We start from the raw sequence: 23,095 nt of genomic DNA, 5'->3' as shown, positions 1-23,095 counted from the left end.
AGATTTTTTAAATTTTTTTTGCCAAGAAATTCAGGAACTCTTTAAGCCTTTTAGTGTGAATAGTAAATTTCCAGTGCATTTTAACCCCCCTTTTTTTTTTCCTCTCTTTCTTTTTCCTCCTCCAATTTCAGGGAGTTGATCATCTGAATAAAAGAAAGAATCTGACCAGCACTCAGCACTTGGTTAGTATAGCTGAAAAGATGTTAGGTTTTTCCATGTATCTCTCAGTTTAACAAAAGGCAGCTTTCAGAACGCACTGTGTGTAGATAGCTCACAGATACCCAGTCACTGAAACTCAACTAAGACAAGGAACAAAGTCCAGCTTTGTTGGCTGCTCAAGCTAATGATGCTTCTATAGTAAAAAAAGAAAAAAAAAATCAAATCCATACAAAAATCAACAATAACTTAAAAAATAATTCAGACAATGACCACAAATCTAGACCAAACATCTGAAAATACAACAGTATCACACGGCAATGCAATCTCAATCTGAATGTTGATATGAAATCCCTATCCAAATATCAAGCATTTCATAGTATAAAACTTCAAAAAAAAAAAAGGCAAATTCACAGTAACTACATCACTATTGTCCAAATCCTTTTTGTACAGTAGAGAAAAGGCATCATGAACCTGTATCTGAAAAGATAACACTTCAGATGCTTCCTTCCCACCCCAAAATAAAGGCTACATGAACCACCATAATTTATGTGCAGCAAAAACTCAGCCACATATTCCAAGAAATATTTGTGTCAATCCAGAAAGATCCACTAGTTTATGTCATGTTTACATACTAAACACAGGTAATAAATAAAAATTCCTGCCTTTAAAAGGAGAGGGCATTCCCTCCCAGTGTGTTGTACTGCTCGGACTTGTCCAAGAGCCATCTACACATAAAATAAAAAGAATACATTACATATATCATCTGAAGCATCATTAGCTCATTTTTGTATATTAAAAACCTCACCTTTAATAGAAAAAAAAACTTTACTGTAGGACACAAGAAATCCTGATATAAAGCCTTAGTTACATTCTGTAGACTGAGTTTCAATCCTCTTAAAAGAAAAAAAAAAGGCATTTCTCTTTTGTGAGACCTATGAGAACATTTCAGCGAGTTCAAAGATTTCTTCCTGTAATTTAGATAGGATTTGGTGTGTATATTAACCATATCAAACCCTGCTAAGTTCAAAGTGGATGCTCTGTAAGAGACAGAAGAGGACACACACATATTTCAGGAGAAAACTTTACTGCAGTGCAAGGCAAATCGAAAAAGCTGCAACAAGTCAGAGGATTTAAGTATGATCTTATCAGGGTTCACACGTGCTGTAGGCTGAACTATTACACTATACAAAAATGTCTTCAAGGCAGAAAATTTACTTTCCTGTGTTTTTTTAAAGTCTTATGCTTTCACAATGAAATGCATTAATACTTTTATTTGAAAGAGTGCAGCAATACAGTTAATGAAACAATCCAGCACTTCCTGCCCTAATTGCAATTTATGAGTTGTAACCAATCCCACAAAACCACAAAAGACTTCAATGACACCTGCATAGGCATTCTGCAACCTGAATATTTCTGTCCCTTTCCCCAGCATGCATTTTTCTATTTGCAGCACTTATACCACATTTAAAATACTGTAAAATAGTCTTACATTCACTTCAGGTTAGAGCACAACGATTTAAAACTTCCCCACTAAACTGAAAATGAAAAAATATGTCACGATCTATGAAGGGAACAAAATGTTTGAATGCTCTGCTATGGAAAAAAAACCCGAATCCACAATCTTTCTAGCACAGTGGCCACGCTCCACGAAAAGAAATGCAGCAGGAATGAGTGCGTACCTCCATCCTCGAGAGGTCTTTTCTGCCCTCCATAACCGTAGTCGTTTGAATTCATTGCTGTGCCAGCATCTCCTCCAATTTTCGCTGCAATCTAAACAAAAGGCAGATGTGAGCCAAGGAAAAAAAGTAATTAATTCGGCCCATGTTCATTCCACGTTTTCTAAAAGGTTTCAGGGATTTAAACAACGCGCAATAAAAAGACCCCAAACCATTCAACAAAAGGCCAAAACCAGTTTTGCTCATAGAGGTTTTCTTTTGCGATTTAAAGACTTGCGCTCATCCTTCAGCAGGAAAGCCGCCTCAATTTTCCTCAGCGACAAAAAAATTCCCAACCGAAAACTTGGCCTTAAAACACCAAAACCTTTTTCCTACACGGGAATTTTCTTTCTCTACGCCTTCCTCGCCAAACACCGCGGTATCTCACGGCAAGGCCTCACCGGCCAAACAATTTCAAAACCCGACCACACCGCGTCCTCTAATACTGCCAAAACCGCGAGCGCTTATTAAGAGGCAGGGCGAACATTTCGCCCGAGAAGCGACGAAAACATGGCCCGTGGTGCAGAAGCCGCAAATAAAGCTGCGGGATAAAGAGCTTCCGCAAGGGCGGCCCTGGCCCCGCAGGCCGCCCAACCGGTCCGAGCAGGCTGCGGGCGCCGCGGGCAACACAGCCCGGCCCGCGCCGCGGAGCCGCCGCCCTCCGCCCGTCCGTCCCTTCGCCGCGCCGGGCCCGGCCCGATAACGCGCCGCTACTCGCCCGCCGAGATTTGCCCTCCCCGCCGCCGGGGACGGAGCCCGCGGGGCCGCTCTGCTCACCGCGATTCCCCTCGGGCCGCTCCCGGCGCCGTTCGCGGGCAATGGCGGAGCGGGGCCACAAATACCTCGCGGCCCAGGGCGGGCGGGTGGCGCAAAGGGGGCGTGGGGACGGGACAAAGCTCCCCCCAATTCACACTCACACACACACACACTCACACTCTCATACTCACACACACTGGCGGAGGGGCCCCGCTCCCTGCAGCCCAGTGCGCAGCGCCCTCACTGTTCCCGCGGCTCCGAGACCGCGGCCCCCAGGCCCCGGGACCCCATTGATTCGATGGAGCCACACACACCTGCCTAGCCCTCTGCAGCGCGTCTTTAAAGGCATCGTTCACTCCTCCAGCCCCGCCGCCACCTCCCCCGGGCGCGCCCGCGGCAGGAGGGGGCACCGTGGAATAGTCCGCCATGGCCTCCCCGGCGCCGCTCCGGCCGCTGCCGCTGTCTGCCAAGAAAGAGAGAAAATGGCGGCGGGCGCGCGCCTTTCACATTCCTGCGCGGCATCGTGCTCGGGGGGAGCGCGCCGAAACCTCGCGAGAACTCGGGCGGGATTTCATTGTGGGCGCCGGAGAACGGCGGAGAAGCCTCGCGGCGTTTCTCCCGGCCCCGCCCAGCTGGCCCCGCGGGGCCTCCCGGGCCGCCTCGCAGGGGGTGGGGTGAGATCGCGATGTTTCCACGGGAGGCGCGAGAGCTTGCAGACGCTGCTGATAGGGCCGGAAAAGTCACGTGGGGCGAAGTGAGGGCAGCGCGTGGGGGGGTGGGGGGAGGCAGCGCGCAGTTCTCGCGTCATTTGCTGTGGAGCCGCGGGTGCGCGCGGAGGAGCGGAGGCTGCGCTGCGGGGGCTGCCGGGAGCGCGGTCGGGCCCGGGCTGAGGCGGCGGCGACGCTCGGTGAGTGCGAGGGGCGCGCGGGACCGGCCCGGGGCTGCGGCAGCGCGGCCTGCCCGCGCCGTACTGCGCTTTAGGGGTGCTCTGCCTTCCCGGCTGCTGCCCGGGCTGTGGCGGTGGCAGCTGGCGGCGCTGCCCTGGGCTGAGGCGGGGTCCGGGGCGCCGGGCTGTCTTCCCGCTGGAGCGCGACGGTGCCCCGGGGAGAGGCTCCCGCGGTGCGCGGCCGCCGGGCGTTGTCACAGACAATAACGCGAGCGCCGTTTCCGGGGGAGCCGCCTCGGCGCCTGGTGGGGCAGCCCGGGCGGCAGGGGCGGGGGACGGCTCGCCGGCCGGTGCCGAGGCGGCGGAGCGGCCGAGCCGTTGGGCTGGGGGCAGGGCCCGCAGCCGGCCCGTCCCGCCGCTGCTCGCGGCCCGCTGCCATCCTGCGGGCGCGGCCGCTCGTTTCGAACGGATTTTTGGGTCGTTCCACACCCCGCGAAACGGGACCAGCTCTCTCCTCTAGCGGAGCTTCGCTTGCTTCGTCCTGCGGTTGTCCATGGTTATTTCATAGCCGAAAATGTTCGTTGTTGATGTACGATCTTTAGAGCTGGGGGATTGTGGTCTTGGCTGCGCAAGCACAAGCTTTAATGAAAAACTGGAGTGTGTAATGCTTTAATCTGGGTCCTGTTAAGGTCCTGTGACCCGGTGGGGATGAACTGTCGTGCTGAAAAGGGATGATGGTGTTGTAAAGGCTTCACATCAGGATAAGGTCGTAGAACATCTCCTTAGGAATCCTAGCAATAGACACTGCATAATACCGGAGCGGAACGGCTGTACGACGGCGTTCTGAACCATTCTGAGGAGATGCCTTACAATTTTTAAAGAATATTTCTGTGCATTCAGCTGTTCCTTTTTCATCACGACATAAATGTCATGCCTTGTTTTAAAGCATACCTGCTTTGAAAGTGAAGCGTGGCAGATCTCTTCCAGCCTTAAGTGAGTGTGGTCTGTTTGTGGTCACTGCTTTTACTTGGGAAACTGTTGTTTTGGGCTTGGTCTGGTTTGGGGCTGTGTGCGGGGACTCTTGGATTCGCTTAAGAAAATAGCTCTCAGTGTTTTCCCTCCCCTGTCCTTCAGTGCTGCCTTGTAGTTCCTTGCTGCCTTAAGGCGATTATAATTGGGATGAATTCAATAGACTATAAGTCACAGTGTTGCTGAGCTCAGATTATCCTGCCTTCTCTAGTGCAGGTAACTTCACTAAAGGAAGCTAAAATTTGCTAGATTTTTAACTCCCATAATACTATCGACGTAGTGCAGTTAAGAAAGGTTATAAGAGTAATATATTCCACGAAGTTAAAAATTCCTATATGTTTCTAGGCAGATGACAGTATATTGCTACAGCCAGGTGAAACTTGCTGCCATGAGACTTTTGCTGCAAAAGCCTGTACATAAGAATTAGCTTATACTTTCCATTAATGTAGCTGTGTTAGCTGGAGGGATTGGGGAAAAAGTTAAATTACTCTTGGAGTGTGGGAATCTAATACTTATGCTTGGCTCTTTGCTGCTGTTGCTAAACACTCTTTGTTCATTCTTTTAGCTACTAATAGTTTGACTGTGTAGCAAGTAGTTACTTGTATAATTGGAGTTGAGCAATAGTAGTTGACTGTGACACATTGAAACCACTCCTGGCCAGTGGCTATGTGTTTTCTGGCTCTCTCCTGACTGGATGAAGGGCAGCATCGGTGTGCTCTGCCTTTTACAGTTACAAAATGTGCGGCTGTTTCTTTGCTAAGTTCTGTGGGACAAGCCAGTAGCCATGCAATGCTGGTAATTTTTAATCAGTCATAACACCTTGGGCTAATACAAACACTCTTGTCTGCTATGGTAAGTGTTCTAGTTGACTTCATAAACAACTGATGATAGGCGAATGTTAATTTTCAGGGGTTTTAATCAGCTTTTTGCTGCTCTTTGAGGTGATGCTTTATTTGAAGGCTGAGAGTGATATTTAGTATGTCTGTTATTCCTCGGTCTTCTCAGTTCTTGAAGTCACTGTAGGCTTTGCAGTCAGAATATGAGATTTAGCAAACTGAAGAGGAGAACGATCTCACAGTATTGTACACTATATAAATATTTTGCCTTTACTTTCACTGTTCCTAAGTTGATCTAATGACCTTTATTAACACTTTCATGTGTCTGTATTTCCCATGATGGCACTTATAACCTGTCTGCTAGAAAACCACATCTCTTAAGCACTCTCGTCTTCATTTCCCTCTATTAGATGATATTTCTGTTAAGAAAATTATCCCTAAGGGATTAATTCATTCTGTTTAATCTGTGAATGGAGTTGGGTGAGGATCCAACCCCATAACAGTGCTCACTGCAGTATTTGTTCGATGTTGCTGGCACGTTATCACAGCAGCATACAGCAGGATGTCCTGCCTTCTTGCAGGGGTTGCCTGCACTGCCTCTTTCCTCGATGCCTTCTAGGAAGTTCAGTGTGCTTGATGTAAGGAGTTGTTTGCTTGGGCTGCCAGAGCATGAGAGCATTTGTTGTGCAAAATAAGGTTCACTTCATGCAGTAACTACTCTTACTAAAGAAGGATGAATAGTAGGGAATTGAACATCTTACCTTTCAGAATCTAGATAGATAGATAGATAGATAGCTGGCAGTATAAGAAACAGATGAATATGGATTTTTTTTAAAGTCTCTTCACTGTTTCTTTTAGAGATTGGAGGCTGATGTCTCCCTTAACTGAATTTACTAGATTATGACATCCCCCATGGCTGTCAGGCCATAATGGTTTTTTGCAGTAATCATCAGACTAAAATATTCTACTAGATGTATTCACTGAGAAACAGTGAGTGTAAATACCTGACAAGTCAGAAAACCTTTTATTTGTGTGGGTTATCACAGATTTAAGTAATGGATGGTTTTGAGGAAAGAAGTAATCCTATGCTGTGTGTGAAAGAATCCTTTTATCAAAAGATCTTCAGGGTATTTCTATATTAGTTCAGGTATTGCAAAAGCATCAGTGTAAAAGTGTGGAACTGACACAAATCTTCTGCATAACCAAAGCCACTTCAGTGCATTGAGTTTTGCTGGGTTGATTGTTTTTTTTTTCTCTTTTACAATTCACTTCAGCTTTGCTCTGTGGTGACCAGACCAAAAGGTAAGGCTGTTCTGAAAGAAGTGATTCTCTGGTACAAGTAAGGAGGCATCTCACAAGGTCAATAAGTAAAGAATTACATTTCTCATGAAGCTGCCTGTGCAACCCCCTGGGACGCATGTTTTGTTTAGCTCTGCCTCAGTACCCTGAACGCCTGTGTAGAAGTGCTGATGTTCTCTGAGAGAAGGATGACCACTGTGACAGCTGTACCTGTGCTTGCCATGCTTTCTGCAAGGCATTGCTGCTCGGCTGAAATCTGATGATTTCCTCACTTTGGGAGGTGTAGATCAATGGATTCAGATCCTGTCAGCTGCTGCTCCTGCGCTGGGCAAAATGTGTCCAGGATCTGCAACATTATCAGTGGGAAACTCCCTTAAATAACTGCTGAGAGAAACAACTGTTGATCTGTCATGAGTTTTTTTATTTAATACATGTGCACTGAAGTAGTAATTACAGTTTTCAGATCCACAATTTGGGTAGTATTTGGATAACTTTTACATAGCGAGTTTGGGAGGGGAAAAAAATGTCATAGCTGGTGGTTTTGGTGTACATTTAGTCATTCTGCCTTTCCTAGAAAAAGGTTTTAGTATATCAAAACTTCATATAGAAGCTGAGTAAATGTAGACTCTTTAGAGCTCTTCCCTTGCAGGTTTTACTCTTGTGCATCTCGTTTGATATGTATTTGATTTAAAACTTTGGTTACCTTCCAGGAGGCTCTCAAATGGCATCAAGCCCCCGTTGCATTGGGTATGTCCGATGTAGGAGGATAAGTCAGAGAACACTCACTCCTTCCTTCGATACAGCTGCTGTGCAAAGAGACGGGATCGTTCTGTAGAGGGAATGCTGTGCCAAAGGCAGCTGGATAATATTAGTCAGCGTGATCGAGTCAGCAGTGCTCAGCACTGACTTGTTCCAGGGGATTGGGTGTTTTTGTGGCGATGTCATGGGAAAGAAAGCTTGGAGAGCACAGAGAATTTGCTGTAAGCATCTGAAAAATTCTTCCCTGATGGGGGAGAATAGTGAAAGGCCTTGCTTGAAGAGTTGGGCGGTGGAGCTGTCCTGGAAGTTGCATATGAATAGGGATAAAGAAAGGCTGAGGTGGGGACTGAGAGACTGTGAAAGGAGAGCAAATGATTAATGCAGCAGTGTCTGTAGAGGATGGAAGTGTCTTAAAATATCCCTCTGTCAGCAATGCACTGAAGAAAGTGCATTTAAGACCTGTTAATTAGTGAGTAAGTACTTTATTTGAGGCATAATTAATATTCAGAATTCTCTTCTTGAAGTGGGAAAAGCTTGATTACTCGAAAGCTTGATTGGCATACATCCTTATTACCCGGGCCTGATCTCTGGTAGTATTCTTTCTGATACTGTTTAATTAAGCTAACAATTGTACTTCTTAATTTGTGAGTCAGAGCATCTTCTTTTTAAACAAACTGTTGGTGTATCATAGCATACATTAAAAAAAACCCAAACAGGTAAATCTTTTCTGAGTCTGAATTCCGATAGTTTCTTAGTAGAATAGATACTGAAATTTGGTATCCCTTCAGAACACCTAGATATTTTCCTGCTGAGTTGTACCTTTCTTGTTGTACCTTCTTTACCTCTTAGCTAGCTATGCACTATTTAATCTAGAGGAATAAAGTAATTTAAGATATTAACTGCAAAGTAGCTGCTTTTTATCTTGAAACTTTCCTAGGCTGATGAGGAAGGGAAAAACCAGTTATGAAACATAACTTAGCTCTGGGATGTGGTTAAAACATTGCAAAGAGTAGTGAGCAACTATTTTGACTTCTCTTGCAGCAGATTGTAGTAAATATAACTAGGGCTGCTTGTCTTTCTGTCTCCTGTAGGTGAAATACATTCTTACTGACATCTGTTCTCCTTTCACGTTGAGCAGCATTGTGCTGACATCTCCTTTTTAAATTCCTGTCTTTGTACCACCGTTCAGTGTGTGTGTTTTCAGCCTTGCATGTAAAACTGCCTGCATGAATCAGAGCTGCTGGGTGGGATTTTGACGAGCACACTCTGGAAAAAGCTTCTCGTGTGAGCACCTTCTTTTGCTTATGTAAGAGCAGTGGGATCACATGTCCACAGCAAAAATGTGGGCAGTTCCTTTTTTGGTAGTGCATTAATAACCTTGATCTTGCATGAGTATAACAGCAATTAAAACAATACAGTGTGGCTGAGTCGCTTTTCAGCTAGATTTATTGTGTTTGCAGTTCATCTCTCCATCAGGGCTGAAAAAATAGTTCATTTTCTTCTGGAAACTAATAACTTCTCACATTATTAAAGGGGAAGAAACCTCAAGAAAACAAAGAAAATTTGCATGGGGATTGTGCAAGCATCTTCCACCTACCTTTCACCCACCCTATCTTGTGTGTGGCCTGTATCAATCAGTTGTTTCTTATTGATAGCTTTTTAATTATGTCAAAAAAACCCTAATGCTTTTGCAAGAAGAAAAAATAATTTGCAGACATGACTTCTGCCTGTTCCTCAGTTATGGAACATGACAGAAGTAGTGATAAAATTCTACATGAGTTTGTCAGCTTTCTGTGTAAACCTGCAGAGTATACTCATCGTTAGGAAAATATTTCTATAATGTGTTTTGTTCCACTAATGAATGTTCCAAACCGGCAGTGTGGTGGGGCAGTGGTTTGTTGTTTTTGTTTTTTTTTTTTTTTTTTAATAGAACAAATCCAAGTACCTAATGGTAGGCTGAGAACCACTGGAAGGACAGACTTCAGGTTCAGATCAGGTCACATCTGAGTTGTGTCAGTGCCAGTCACAGACGTTTTTGCAAGAGCTAATGAGTGAGGAGTATCTTTATTCTACAGGTGCCCTGATTCATTATTTCCGTATCTTTTTTAAGACAGCAGGTTATTACTTGTATTGTTTGGTGGAAAAACCCCACTGGGTTACTTTGTTATGCATGAAGGAATTGCTACGGTGCTTAAGGTAAACAGTAAATAGTTACAGGTGCTAGATACCCTCCTTTTTCTAGGCCAAAAGAGATGATGTGCTATACTCCAGCCATCGAAGTAGATATTAAATAAAACACACTGCCCATCCTAATGTTTCCTGGGGGGTCAGAATTGTAATAACTGACCTTATGTAGGGTGTTGCAATAAATGCCTTCTAAACACTTCCTTCAACTCGAGTTTCTTCAAGGAAAGTCAGCAGGGCTTATTGTGGGAACTTGTGCTGGGTTTTCCATTGTCCTTTTGCTGTTAATCAGTGCATAGCACTGGTGTGAGGTCACAGAAGTTCTCCTGCCCCGGGATTCATTGGTGGAAGATGTGGTCGGGAGCCAATCCAGTTCTCAGCTCTGAGCTGCTGCCCTCGTGTCCAGCCCCGAGCAAATGGAGCTTTGGGCTGTGCCAGCTGGCCCTGGGCTGTGCCCTGGGGAATGCTGGGCTGCAGAATGAGCTGCCCATCCTGTCCTTGTATTTTTAGATATTTCTGCCCCTTTTGTGTTGCAGGAGGGGGGCTGAATCTCTTGACTGTGTATCTCAATTTAAGCCTCAGTTTACTGAAAACATCTTCACAAGTGCAACTAAATGCCTGTTTTTAAAAAGTGTTTTTGTTGTAAACACCACCTCTCTATTTAGGTGGAAAGCATTACAGATATACTTATTATAGTATAGTATACTTAGTCATTATTTTCCAATATTTGTGTAATAAACACATCTGCAGGACAAACAAGTAGAGGTCCACACATTTTTTCAGTATCTTTTTAATCTTCTGACATTCCTGCTCTGGTTTCTTTGTTAAGAAACATATAGTGCATGTCTCTTATTTATTCAGTGTCCCACTGACATCATTATTGAGTCTCCAGTGTCCTTTGGCAGGGAATTCTATCACTTACAGAATTTCTTCATTTTATTATTTAAACTAGCTTCTTCTGATTACAGTTTGCCTCTGGCAATGGTTATAGACCTTAAGCGATTCATTTCCTCCTTCCTCCATCATTTGTTGACCTTGCAGACCTTAGTGACTTCTGTGTTTTTTGGAGACTGAAGAATTCAGTCCTCCTCAGTTGTTTCTCATGTGGGAATACTTGCATTTTTTTATTATCTGTTATGGTTCTCTGAACATTTTTTATTTTAAATAATACACATAGTTAGGGAAAGCTGAAGCAGGCAGAATAGCTGAGTGTTAACAGTGTAGATGGACTCATGGTACTGTAGTGTTTACACGAGTAATGTATTCTGGGATTTTTGTGTGCTAGTATCTAATACTTGTTGTTTGATTTTATTTTCTGGCTACCAAGCAATCTTGAAGTCTTTTTGTCACTGATCAGAATTAATCAGTACTTTTAAAACCTTTTATAAACAACGTATATTTTAAGTGGTGTAGTCTTCATGCTGAGAAAAGTGTGGGACATGGAAGCCCCTGGCTATGTATAAAGTATATGTACATCCAATATGTGCAGTAAATCAGTCCTTTGTGGTGGTATTGAAAACATTCAGTGTGTTGGCACTTGAGAATCCGAAAGAGTTGGATTGCAGCAGTATGTTTGCTTAAAACAGTTAACAGAAGGGCTGTAAGAGTTTTTACAATCAAATTAAAAGCAGCTAGTCTTGGAGGGAAACAGAGCACACACAAAGCATTGAGCTGTTTGTTATGTTAAATATCTTTACTTGTTATATAACCAACATGAGAAGGTTGGTGACACGTGAGTCAGAAACCTGACTAGTACAGTGTGATAAATATGTGATTAAGTCTAACTCTTCATTTGCTTATGGCTATTTCAGGACAGAATTCCTTGAGGCTTGGGCAAATTCCTGAGTGATATCCATCAGAGCAGCAGGTAGTTAGGACAAAAATCCGGTTTTTTTACATGTAAAACTAAATGAAAGAAGTTTGGCTACGGTATTTTTGTTTTCTTTGCCCCAGACTTACAACTTAAGTAGTGAATTGTTCAGAACTTGTTAAAATCATTTTCTTGGAGGAAAGAGAACTTCAGCTTTGTTGTGAATGTGAAGTTTTTTTGCTAATAACAGGAGGCATTTCTCTGTACCGAAACACTGCACTTTTCCATACAGATATTTACAGAAGAATGTGAGAACATTCTTAACTACTTGAAGTTCCCGGTAGTGTGTTAAACAGGCACGGTCAGTTACAGGAGAGAACCTGGTGAATGTTTTGCATGATTGGCATTTTTGCTGATCACCACTCAAACTGAGCAAGAATCCCTTCACAGAAATGCGTTGGTAGGGATTGAAATGGGGCAGAATCTGAGTAAGGAATTGAAAAGCACCTTTGGAATGTGTATTCTTGTTTGGAATGTGTATTCTTGTAGAAGGGGGAAGTCTTAACTTGTAGATGGAAATTCTTTGTGTGACCATACTTTGGATGGTTCCTTTTGAGTTTGTAAGTGCAGTCCTGTGTTTTCATCAATCTGTACATCACTGCTGAATCCCAAGAGCTCTGCTTGCCTTCACAAAGTTGTTCATTCCCTCTTAGCAGTGAAAAGTTAAAATGTGGATGTTTATTCCAAGAGTATTTTTGTGTTCCAGCCGTAGTAGAGATTGTGACTTAGTCAGCAGGAATCAGGTGTGAGATGTAAGTTTGCTGTGTTCTGATCAGTGTGTAATGGAAATAATCATTTCCTGAGGAGAGGAACCCAACCCATAACTTAGCATATTATAAACTATAGTAAGTTTTAAAGTGTGATGAATGTTTTCAGTTGTACATTTTATTTCTGACTTCTGGTCTATTGTTACAAAAAGCAATAAGAAAGCTAAAACTAATTTAAAAAAAATTGCTAGCATCTTGTCATGTAGTCTTTTCCAAATGAAATAGAAGACTATGTGAATCACATGCTACATTTTTGGGATTCAGAAGTGGTAACAGTGTATCTCTGGTTTGAGATTTTACACTCAATAATTCATGTAATTTCTGGAATGTATATTTTAAGTTAGCTTTTCCACAAAAGACCTTAAAAATATATCCTTTGGCCTGTTGGCAGAATTTAATGTATGTTCCAGTAATATTATGGGCGCTGTTTTAAAAGACATACTGCCAATGAAAAATACATATTTGTTGATGCTAGGACTGGTGTAACCTAAATACAATGAATTTATTGTAAGTTATGTGGCATTTCACTTTGCTTTTATGATTATTCATTTAGCTGTAAAGTCAGCCCCAGAATCCTTATGTACAGTTAACTTTTTACTTCTGTCACAGTAGCAGATCCACAGAGAACTCAAGTAAAAATTTGATAAATTTGGTTCTTACTGTGGTATGAGGGGCATTACTAAATGAAGCTTTTCTTTTAGGGCCATCCATTAGAAAGAACTGTGGTGCTCTGCAGGTTCCACTTTGCATTTTATGTTAGATCTATTTTTTATACTAATTGTTGCTTCTGTTGTAAACTCCAAAACTTATTTCTGTGTATGATACCAGCTACTGAATAGTTCTGTGGTGAAACTCTATTTAATTATAGAGCTCATGAATGGGGCTTGCATGTACCAGGCCTTATTCACAGTATAAATTGTACATAAAGACAAACATAGCTCAGGCAGCAGCTACATCCAGTTCAAGATGGTAGGGAGAAGAGTTGTAGGATTTTTTTTCCAGGTAAACAATGGATGATGTTACAGGAAATTATTTTGTTGTATATGGGTGTGCTTTCTTCAAACCATTGTAGATGAGTATGAATTTATTCCATTCATTAATGTGGGTTTGCAAATATTGTGAACTTAATTGTGAAAGCTTTTCCTGGGGAGGGATTTGGCTCCTGTGCCTTGACATTTATGTGCACCATGTGTATTTATAGTTGTGATCTGTCTGGAATTTGCCTTTGTGGTTTTGTTTGCTCTTTAATTTGTTCTGTGATCTAGTCCTGTCTTTCTCAGTTCTGTTTCTGTGGTTTAATAAGTGAGCAGTACAGAAGAAATGGTTTAATTTAAATCAAATAATGAGCATTTTTATTCAACTTCAGGGAATATTGACACTGTTCTGCCAAGAAGCTTTTCCCTAATGCGCTGGTGCATCTATAATTTGAGTTCAGTATGTTATTACAAATGCTTCCATAATTTCTCTCACTTGTTGTGAAGGCTTTTTTAAAGAAATCAGCTGATTCAAAGCTGATATCAGCACTGCTGTTCCTATGACCCTGCCCCCACTTTCTGCCAAACAAGATATATAGCTCTTGGCATATGTATATGAGTTAAACTATAGTTGTTCAGAGAGAATAATGGAAAAGACATTTTAAAGCAACAATTCTCAAGTGGAATGCATTAGTCAGGCTCTGTCTCTGAAGTGCAGCTGTTGAAGAAAGAATTTTCAGTTTCATAGTATGTATTTCATATGCATTTTTAGATAAAAAAAGGAAGTCCAGTATCGAAAGTGAATGTCATAGGTTTTGATCAAAGAACATAGCAAATCTTCTAGGTAAGAGCTTGCTTATATTAGGCAAGTTTTGCATGTTTTCAAAATTTTATTCAGTTTTCCTGACAATAACATTTGTAATAGTCTATTTGGCATTTTAGTAGTTTGTTACATTTGAAAATGTACCATTTTTCCCCCCCAGTCAGCGTTAAAAAGCTTGAACTGAAATTCCTTTCCCCCCCAGTTTATACTGTAACAAAAACCAGTGATGTAAAAAAGCACTGGACAAATACAGGCTGTTGGCTTTCTCAGTGCAGAATATGAACACAAAGTCACATCTGAGACTGCCTGTTTTGGTGGGAAATTGTTTTACAGAATTGACTATAACCAAGAGCTTCAGAGATCCCACTTGATACTGGAAGGATGATAACTTTTTTCTGTGTATGCTTGAAATGGAATGTAGCTGTTGTATTTGAAGACTGTATAAACAAATAACTGATTATGTAAAAGGTTAATTGAGTCATAATGTGATATATCAGTTGGAGAATTGATGTGATAGAGTGAGGGAGAAAGTTAAGTGATGGTGGGGGGGGGTTTGATAGAATGAGGGAGAAAGTTAAGTGATGGTGGGGGGGGTTTCTGTTATGTTTTTGAGGTGGCTTCCTGGCCAAGTGTGTTACTGGATTTGTACATCTGAGAATTTCCTTAGCTTTCTTACGGAATCATGCTTAATCAAAGCTTGGGTTATGGCCTTACTAATTTTCTAGCTGTGTAGTTTAGTGCTTCTGGAAGGCTTGAGTGATTTACAGGACTCACTGCTGCTGGTTTGTGAGGGCCCGCCGGGCCTCCGTGTGCGGGGCCCGTCGGGGCAAAGCCCTGAGCTCCCAGCCCAGGGGCCGCGGTTACAAACACTGAACGGATCTGTGGGACTTGGACTCAAAGCAGCAGGCTCTGAAATGCAAGGATTCTGGGAAATGGGCATACTGATGGAACACATCAAGGTGGAAACACTGGAAGGAATCTAGTAAATTCTATTGCTGACATTGGAAAAGAAAAGATAATGGTGTGAGGATTAGGAGGATGACGCAAGCTAAGAAAGTGAAAGTAAAGTCCCAAATCTTTTTCTAGTACTTTCTGGTTAAGGAAGCATTTTCTGTCCCTTCTTTCCAATCTCTTGCAAGTATGAGCAGGTTCTAGAAAACGGCTTCAAATGTAATGCTCCCTGAGTCAGAGGATTAGTGGGTTTTATTGTTAGAAGGAAGGCAGCCTCCTTCATAATTCAGCCTAGAGTTGTTTTCATACAGACGACGTCTGGATATGACTCAAAGTGTTGTATTCCAATACTTTGTTCCAGGGAGGAGTAATTTTTCAGTTGTGTTAACCTGTCATGTGGTTCATTGCCCTACTGACAAACGTAGCTGATTTTTTGACCTATAGCTCTTAACAGAGGTATGGAAGAAATCCTGCAGGCTAAAACTTCATTTTATTTCTCATGCTCCATAGTATTTTCTCTGTGGAGCATAAGAAATACTTCAGTAGTAGAATTTGTTTTATATATTTTAAAACAAATGTGCAAGAACTAAGTATTTTTCTGTTATTAGCATCTCATCAGATGAAAGATATTTTGTATATTTGGTATATTTGGATGTTTGGTATATTGCCATACTTGTATAATAATCTTGGTATTTCCTATTCCATAGAAGAAGGGTGAGACAGGATTTACATTTTGATCTGCTTTAATTTAGTGGCTTGAGTTGTGCTAAACAAGGTGGTATTTTTTTTCTCAGATTAATTCTTACTGCATAATAGTACATGACTATGGTCAGCTGTGGTTGAGGGTGGCCTAATTTTATTTTTAAAGAAAGGAAATTTTGCTTTCAGAAGCTTTGTCGTTGATACGGGTGTAAAATTCTTCATAGCCTTTGCTGGAAAGGCTACAGCTCCATGTTGATATATTTGGAAAAGAGTTATGTACAGCTGTCTCTATAGAAACAGTGAAGTAAAACGCTATAATTACTCTGGGTGGGTTTCAGCCTGTCGCCGGGGGCAGAGGAGCCCCGGGAGCGGCTGTTTGTGCCGGGCTGGGTGTGCCGGGCTGGTGCAGGCGCCGCTCCCGCTCCGCGTTCCCCCTCAGCTCCGCTCGGGCGCGCCGGGGCCGGGGCCGGGCTGGCGCTGCTGCGCAGGCGCGGGACGGCGCGAGCCGAGGCCGGCGGCGGGGAAGTGACGTGAGGGGCTGGGCGTTCTAGAAAGAGCGGCCTGCGGGGGAGGGCGCTGCGTGCCCGCTCCGTAATGCTTTATAAATGAGCCACGGGGCACGGAATGAAACAGGACAGCCTCTCCGGGCTTTCTTCATGTAGGCTAGAGTTTGTTGTTTTGTAGCAGCTCTTGTTTGTTTCGATTCAAAGTTTGATTTTTATTTTTCCTTCTCTAGCATCTCCACCTTGCTAAGACACTGGACGCTGCTTCCTTTACAGCAAAGAAAATCTGAATTCCTCCAACACTCAGGATGGGGAAAGATTACTATTCTATCCTGGGAATTGAAAAAGGGGCTTCTGACGAGGATATCAAAAAGGCTTACAGAAAACAAGCGCTGAAATGGCATCCAGATAAGAACAAATCTCCCCATGCAGAAGAAAAGTTCAAAGAGGTTGCAGAAGCTTACGAAGTGCTGAGTGATCCCAAAAAGAGAGATATTTATGATCAGTTTGGGGAGGAAGGTATGTATGCCTTTGTTATGCTTTGGTTGGTCACTTTCATCATGTTGAATGAAGCAAAGTAAACAAATGAAGACATAGTATGTGTTCCTCTTTAGACAGCATATTTACAATGTATTTGTTCTGCTCATGGGATTTTAAGTATAAAATGCATTGCTGGGCTTTAATGCTGGTAAAGTTTTAATTTCCTAATTTAATGGGGCTTAGTACGAATCCCAAATACATGACAGGCAAAAAGTTACTGAACAGAATAAGTTTCTATCACACATGAATAGCTTTCTATGATCTCTTACTGCTGCCTTCCTTTGCCAGAGCAGTTTTTGAGATGCAGTTCAAAAGGCATGAATTCTTTTTTAAAAATTTTGCTTAAGGCCAATCTGCTTGATCCAGGCAAAGCAGTCTTTCTGAGCAAAAGCCCAGGTGTCCAGCCTGTAGTTGTCCTTGGCTTTGTGCCTAGAGAGGAAAGAATTTGGCTGATGTCATGAAATACCAGAACAATTTTTTAGCTTTAATTGTAAACAGTGATAACATGCCAAGAGAATGAGGCCTCAGAAATGTCACATTTATCCTAAAATGGTTATCTGGAGAGGATGATTTTTTTTATTTTTTTTAAATTTTTGACCGACATGACTTTCAGTCTTATGATTGAGCAACAGAGGAAGTCATTAACATCCCTTTCCATAAATGTGTATGGTATCAGGAATTCCTTTTAAAATAACAACTTCCGTTGTGACAAGTAGGCCTGCTCATTGCTATTTGCTTGGGGCCATGTTTTTTACAATTATTTTACAATTAAACAGCACCATTTAGTATTTTGGGCAAAGATATAAAGTATAATCTTTTAAAATGTTGAATGTGGGAATATCTCCTGATGCCTCAGTTACTCTCTAGGGTCTTCTAAGAGGGTTTTAATGGAAATGCAAAGGGTTGGGGTTTGTAAGAAGGAGGAATCCTCAGTGTTTTTGCAGCCAGGAACTGCATGTACCTTCAGTAACTTCTGGCCAGCTATTCCAGGAGGTGTCCTTCTGCTATCACAGATTGAATCCCCTGATCTGCATATTTGGCATTAACAGTAGTGTGTCAGAAGGATGTTTGACATCCAACAAACTCCAGTTTAAGTACTTTTGCTCTGGTATTGAAATGTCTAATGTCTTAGCTGGTTAGTGTTGGTACCCAGCATTAAGGTTATGCATGAGAACACTGAGCTAAAAAAAACCCCTACAAACCCCTCTTTCAAATTTATAGAATGCCTCCCTCATAATGTAAGCCTTCGTTTTTCTATGGTTATAAAAGTATGATAGCAGCTGTAGTTTTGAGTTGGTCTAAGACTGAAAAAAAAGTTTAAAAAACAAGCATTTTAAGTTTAAGACTTTGACTGTTTACTTTAAGACAAAAGTACCTTAAGAAGAACTTTCAGCCTTCTAATAGTCTGAGAAAGCACCTGAAATGGTTAGTGCAGAAGAGCACTGTTACAAGGAAGTAATTGAACACTTATTGGCAAAGAGGCATTGAAAAAATTGATTTTAGCTTGATTTGAAATGGGAGCACAGGAAGTACAAGAGAATTTTCAGTGAGAGAGTTCTTGGCATGAAAAAATGAGATTTAGATCTCACCATGTGAAAGACAGAACAAAACTGTTGAACCTTCTGATTTTTTGCATGGACACAGCAATAGTGTATACAAGGGGTTTTGTATCAAATGGATCTTAGTAAGTTCCATGATGCTTTTATTTGTGGCTGCATTGAAGAGACTTCCTATGCTTTGTACCATAGGAACACAAGCTGTGGTAATTTTGGGGTTAGTGAGTAATTTTCCCCAGCAGTGACCTTGTAGAAGGATGCAATTCCCAAAACACTTTGCAGAGCAGGAGTTCAAATCAAGCAAACCTGTCTTCTGCTCTTAAGATGCTAATTGATTAAAATAACTGCTTTCAATCACATGAAATGAAATTACCAGTGTCAGAATACCTGTTCTTCTGAAGTCATTCTAGAGCTTCAGAAAGCTTGCTGTTCAAGCTATTGAATTGCTAGTTAGTACCTCACATTCTCATGGTGAATCCTCCCTGAAAAGCAGACCTTTCACTCTACTGCAAATATCTTTCTGACTCATCAGTCCTGATATCATTACACTGTACAGCAGGAAAGCTTATACTAAGTCCCAATTTGTTTTTAACTTGCCTTATTTTTCCTGTTTAGGCCTTAAAGGAGGAGCTGGAGGATCTGATGGCCAGGGTGGCACCTTCCGGTACTCCTTCCATGGAGACCCACATGCTACATTTGCAGCTTTCTTCGGTGGCACAAATCCTTTTGAGATCTTCTTTGGGAGGAGGATGCCTGGTGGCAGAGACACTGAAGACATGGAGGTGGATGGTGACCCATTTGGATCCTTCACTAGTTTCAGTATGAATGGTTTTCCAAGGGAAAGGAATACAGTTGGCAGCCAGTTACGTCGTAAACAAGATCCCCCTGTAATCCATGAACTGAAAGTGTCACTGGAAGAGATCTATCATGGCTGCACAAAAAGAATGAGGATTTCACGCAAAAGGCTTAACCCAGATGGCAGAAGTGTCCGAACAGAGGACAAAATCCTCACTATTGAGATCAAAAGAGGATGGAAAGAAGGCACCAAGATCACTTTTCCAAAAGAAGGCGATGAAACACCTAACACGATTCCAGCTGATATTGTTTTTATCATTAAAGATAAACCTCACTCTCATTTCAAGAGAGATGGATCAAATATTGTCTATCCTGTTAAGATCAGCTTAAGGGAGGTAAGTTTCTCTTGTGGTAGAACAATTCTCTTGATATTATTACAATATGACACAATGGTTAAAGCTGTATGGTAGCTGTGTGTGTAAAGTATTTTTTTCTTCTTAATTAGTATCAGGTAGAGAAATAAACTCTTGATTTCATTATGAACTTCGTGTAAATTAAGGTACCTTAAAGAATTCTACAATAAGTGTGAAGTGAGGTAAAGCACTTAAAGTAGTGAGGGAGGGAGAAAAGACAATATTTAATGTTAATGTGGATAATACAGTTCCTTCACAGATAAAAGCCTGTTTAGACTCATTGCATTGTTATGTAAATTGGACATTACCAGTGTATACTAAGTGTGCTGAATCAAGTGAGCTTGCAGGAATCAAAGTCTTACTCTCAGAGATCCTAGTAATGAAAATAAACTGTTGGATAAAGCAGAAGGTCTGTAATGTTCAAATTTTGGTGCAACAATATTGTTTGAATTTCTTTAGGCACCGCAGATAGGGTGCACAGATGTTCACATAAGACAGCTGTGATTCTAGATACCTCTGCTTATAGACACTTAAATGTTCTGAAATTTGATATAATAGAGGTTGATAATGTATTAGGAAAAAAGTCCTGTGCAATGTAAACAAACAAAAAGTGAAATGGGATTCTAAATTTCCAATGGAAATTTCCACTGGAAATTTAGAAGACTGACATCTGTAGAGGAGTAAGGAGTTCATTCTGCTTAGCTCTCTTTATTATTTGATAAAGTCTTTGAAGGACATAAAAGCTCAATTACCCTCCAGTAGCCATTGTGTAACATTCATAAATTCAGTGATATTCAACGACAAATTAAAGTTTTCTCTTTTTGAGAGAGGAACACAGTATTAAAATTTTGAAATCTGAGAAGTGCATAGGAGAAATGGTATTTAGAATGCTAGTCACTTTTAAATAATCTAAATTCATTTATCGGTACAAAAAAGTTCTGACCAATTTCTTTTTCTCATATTACAATCTTTCTTTAGGCTTTGTGTGGCAGCTCTTTCAACGTGCCAACGATAGAAGGAAGAACCATACCCATGACAGTCAATGAAGTGGTAAAGCCTGGGATGAGAAGAAGAATTATAGGATATGGTTTGCCATTTCCCAAAAATCCTGACCAACGGGGAGACTTAATTATAGAGTTTGAAGTAATTTTCCCAGATAACATTTCTCCAGCATCAAAAGAAGTACTTAGGCGAAATCTTCCAGTTTCATAAAATGGAAGACTGTGTATGTCAACAGATTAAAATAGGACACTGGAAATGCAGAAGACTGGCGAGTCTGCTTTAAAAGTGCAATCTGTAACACCTAGTGGAATCTTTGGTTTTTTTTGTTTTGTGGGATGGGTGGGGGGAAAATACTGTAATGCTGCATGAGAAGAAAAGGGTTTAAGTAGAAGTCCTACAGATGAATTCTGCAGTAAAAATTACAGGGAAAACCACTCATTTTATTTTACATCTTCCTAATCAGCAATGTTTAGTCATTATTTTGCTTAATATAATTACAGTAATTTTTTTACAAAGTCAGTGCATATTTCTGATACAGTACTTGAGCCTCCAAGTACATTATTTCTTATATCCTCACCATGTCTATAACATTACACATTTATACAGAAATTTTAAATCATAGTAGAGATACACAAAGGTATAAATATTTTAAAGAGCACATGAGAGAGATCATTTCAGTATGTTGCCTTCCACTGCACAAAGCATAGGCCAGAAAAATCAGCTTGGACTCCTGACCAGCTCCCCTGTGCAATGAAAGCATTCTCTTTATTGCCTCCAGAAGTGTCAGGACTGCATTGTGGGTGTGGCAAAGGGCACATGGCCTGAGGAGCCAGAGTAGCCATTTGCTGTGGGATAGTTCCTCAGCCTTCAGGCAGAATAGCAAGAAGGGTTCTTCAGGGACAAGAACAGCAAAGATGAGCCTGCTGTAGAATGGGGCAGGGAAGATGGTGACCAATGACATGGCTGAGGTACTCTGTGCTGCCTTTGCATCAGTCACTACCAGTAAAACAACCATGCAGGAATTCCAGGCCCCTGAGACTAGTGGGGAAATCTGGAGCCTTGGTTGGTGGTGGAGGATTGGGTTAGGGTGCACTTTACCTGGAATTCTGTGAGCCTGACAGATTGCACCCAAAGTGTTTAGGGAGCTGGCTAATGCCATTGCAGGGCCACTCTTGTTTGTCTTTGAATGGCCAGGGGGATTAAGAGATGTTCCAGTAGACTAGAAAAGAGAAAATACCACTCTTCAAGAAAACCAAGAAGGAAGGTTTGGGAATCCACAGGCTAATCAGCTTCACCTAAGCCCTTGATAATATGATGGAAAAGAATCCTCCTGGAGAGCATTTCTAAAAGGTGGTCGGGGTAGTCAGCATAGTTGTACAACAGGGAAATCTTGCTGGGCCAGTCTTACTGCCATCTCCAATAAGCTTTGGGGATTTGGGAGAACAGTCTGTGTTGTTTGCCTTTTACATCAGTAGGCAGACTGGTGAAGTACAGGTTGGATAAGTGGGAAGTGAGATGGATTAAAAACTGACTGCATGAGGGGGCATAGGGGGTTTAATCAGTGGCACAAAGTCCAGTTGGAGGCAACTCAGTGGTGGTGTACCCTCTGGCTGAGTACTGGGGCCAACACTAGTCATCATCATTAATGACCTGGATTATGGGATGGAGTTTACAAACCATATCAACTGGGAGGAGTAGCAGTACCACCAGCTGATGGTACTGCCTTTCTGAGCGGCCCTGACAGGCTGAAGAACTGGACACAGGATTCTCACAAAGTTCTGTAAGGGGCAATCCTCCACTGGGGAGTAACTGGCCAGCAGCCTGTCAGTAAACTGACTTTGAGCTGGCAGTGCAGCCTTGTGGCAGCAGCGGCCAAAGCTTTGCTAGCAGGTGAGGGGAGATGGTCCTTTCTCGTTACTCAGCACTGATGAGCATCCATCTGGAGTGCTAGGCTCCCTGGTACTTGAAGGATAAACTTAGTGGAGCAGCTCTAGTGCAGAACCACGTGTGAGAAGCTGAGAGAGCTGGAACTTGCAGGCGTGGGGAAGAAAAGAGTTGGGGGAGATCTTGGCTCCTGGCAGGAGGAATGAAGATGGAGGAGTCTGGCTCTTCTCAGCAGCTTTCAGTGACTGGACTAAATGGACACAGTTAGGGGTTCCATCTGAACACAAGGAAACAGATTTTTACTGAGAGGATGATCAAACACTGGAACAGGTTTCCTAAAGAGTTTGAGTTGCTATCCCTGGATACTCATAGCCTGACTGGACATTGTGCAGGGCAGCCTGCTCCAGCTGACCATGTGTGAGCAGAGGTGCTGGACTGCGTGATTTATTCCAGGAGATTTCTTGTAAGCAAAATCATTCTTTGAACTTGGACTTGGCATTTTTTGCTATGGGTCATGTTCTATAAATGAGGTTTAGCCTAAAGATGGTGCTCATGTGACAATTCCCTAGGGAGCAGGTCTGTGCCAGATTGGAAAGATGCACAAAAAACCCTGTAAAAGCATTTGGCTAGGGCAGATATTTAAGGATCATGCTGATCACAAGTATTCTTTATTTTCAAAGGCCAAACTTTAC

General features: G+C 42.1%; 2 protein-coding genes across 9 annotated transcripts in view; one reads left to right on the top strand and one right to left on the bottom strand.

Annotated features, from left to right (window-relative positions):
- FUBP1 (far upstream element binding protein 1) overlaps positions 1–3,150 on the bottom strand; it is a 38,326-nt gene extending 35,176 nt beyond the window's left edge. For 6 of the 8 annotated variants that reach the window (XM_054286050.1, XM_054286051.1, XM_054286054.1 and 3 more), the window contains exons 1-2: positions 2,945–3,148; positions 1,839–1,929 (exon numbers count right to left, since the gene is read on the bottom strand). In XM_054286050.1, coding sequence (XP_054142025.1) covers positions 1,839–1,929; positions 2,945–3,058 — 205 coding nt within the window. In that variant the 5' untranslated portion in view covers positions 3,059–3,148. Of the gene's footprint in view, positions 1–821; positions 885–1,838; positions 1,930–2,944 lie in introns of all 8 variants that reach the window. The other 2 variants (XM_054286057.1, XM_054286056.1) reach the window with 2 other exon arrangements.
- Positions 3,151–3,430: 280 nt separating this feature from the next.
- On the top strand, positions 3,431–22,834 carry DNAJB4 (DnaJ heat shock protein family (Hsp40) member B4). Its single transcript, XM_054286018.1, has 4 exons — positions 3,431–3,537; positions 16,447–16,732; positions 18,925–19,499; positions 20,496–22,834. Exons 2-4 carry the CDS (start codon positions 16,522–16,524, stop codon positions 20,727–20,729), a joined length of 1,020 nt encoding a protein of 339 aa, XP_054141993.1. The 5' UTR covers positions 3,431–3,537; positions 16,447–16,521; the 3' UTR covers positions 20,730–22,834.
- The last annotated feature ends 261 nt before the right edge of the window (positions 22,835–23,095 follow it).

This window comes from Melozone crissalis, unplaced genomic scaffold (assembly GCF_028551555.1).
Source record: "Melozone crissalis strain CALT ecotype California unplaced genomic scaffold, PUWL_Pcris_2 ptg000045l_1, whole genome shotgun sequence".
NCBI classification, from domain to species: Eukaryota; Metazoa; Chordata; class Aves; order Passeriformes; family Passerellidae; genus Melozone; species Melozone crissalis.
Note: the sequence above shows the minus strand (reverse complement) of the source record. Positions and strands in the feature narration are given on the sequence as shown.

Bases quoted from the DNA above. Each gene is read 5' to 3' on its own strand.
- DNAJB4 (XM_054286018.1), top strand. From the start codon at position 16,522: ATGGGGAAAGATTACTATTCTATCCTGGGAATTGAAAAAGGGGCTTCT. The intron at 16,733-18,924 runs GTATGTATGCCT...TTTCCTGTTTAG, and splicing joins TGATCAGTTTGGGGAGGAAG to GCCTTAAAGGAGGAGCTGGA. The intron at 19,500-20,495 runs GTAAGTTTCTCT...ATCTTTCTTTAG, and splicing joins TTAAGATCAGCTTAAGGGAG to GCTTTGTGTGGCAGCTCTTT.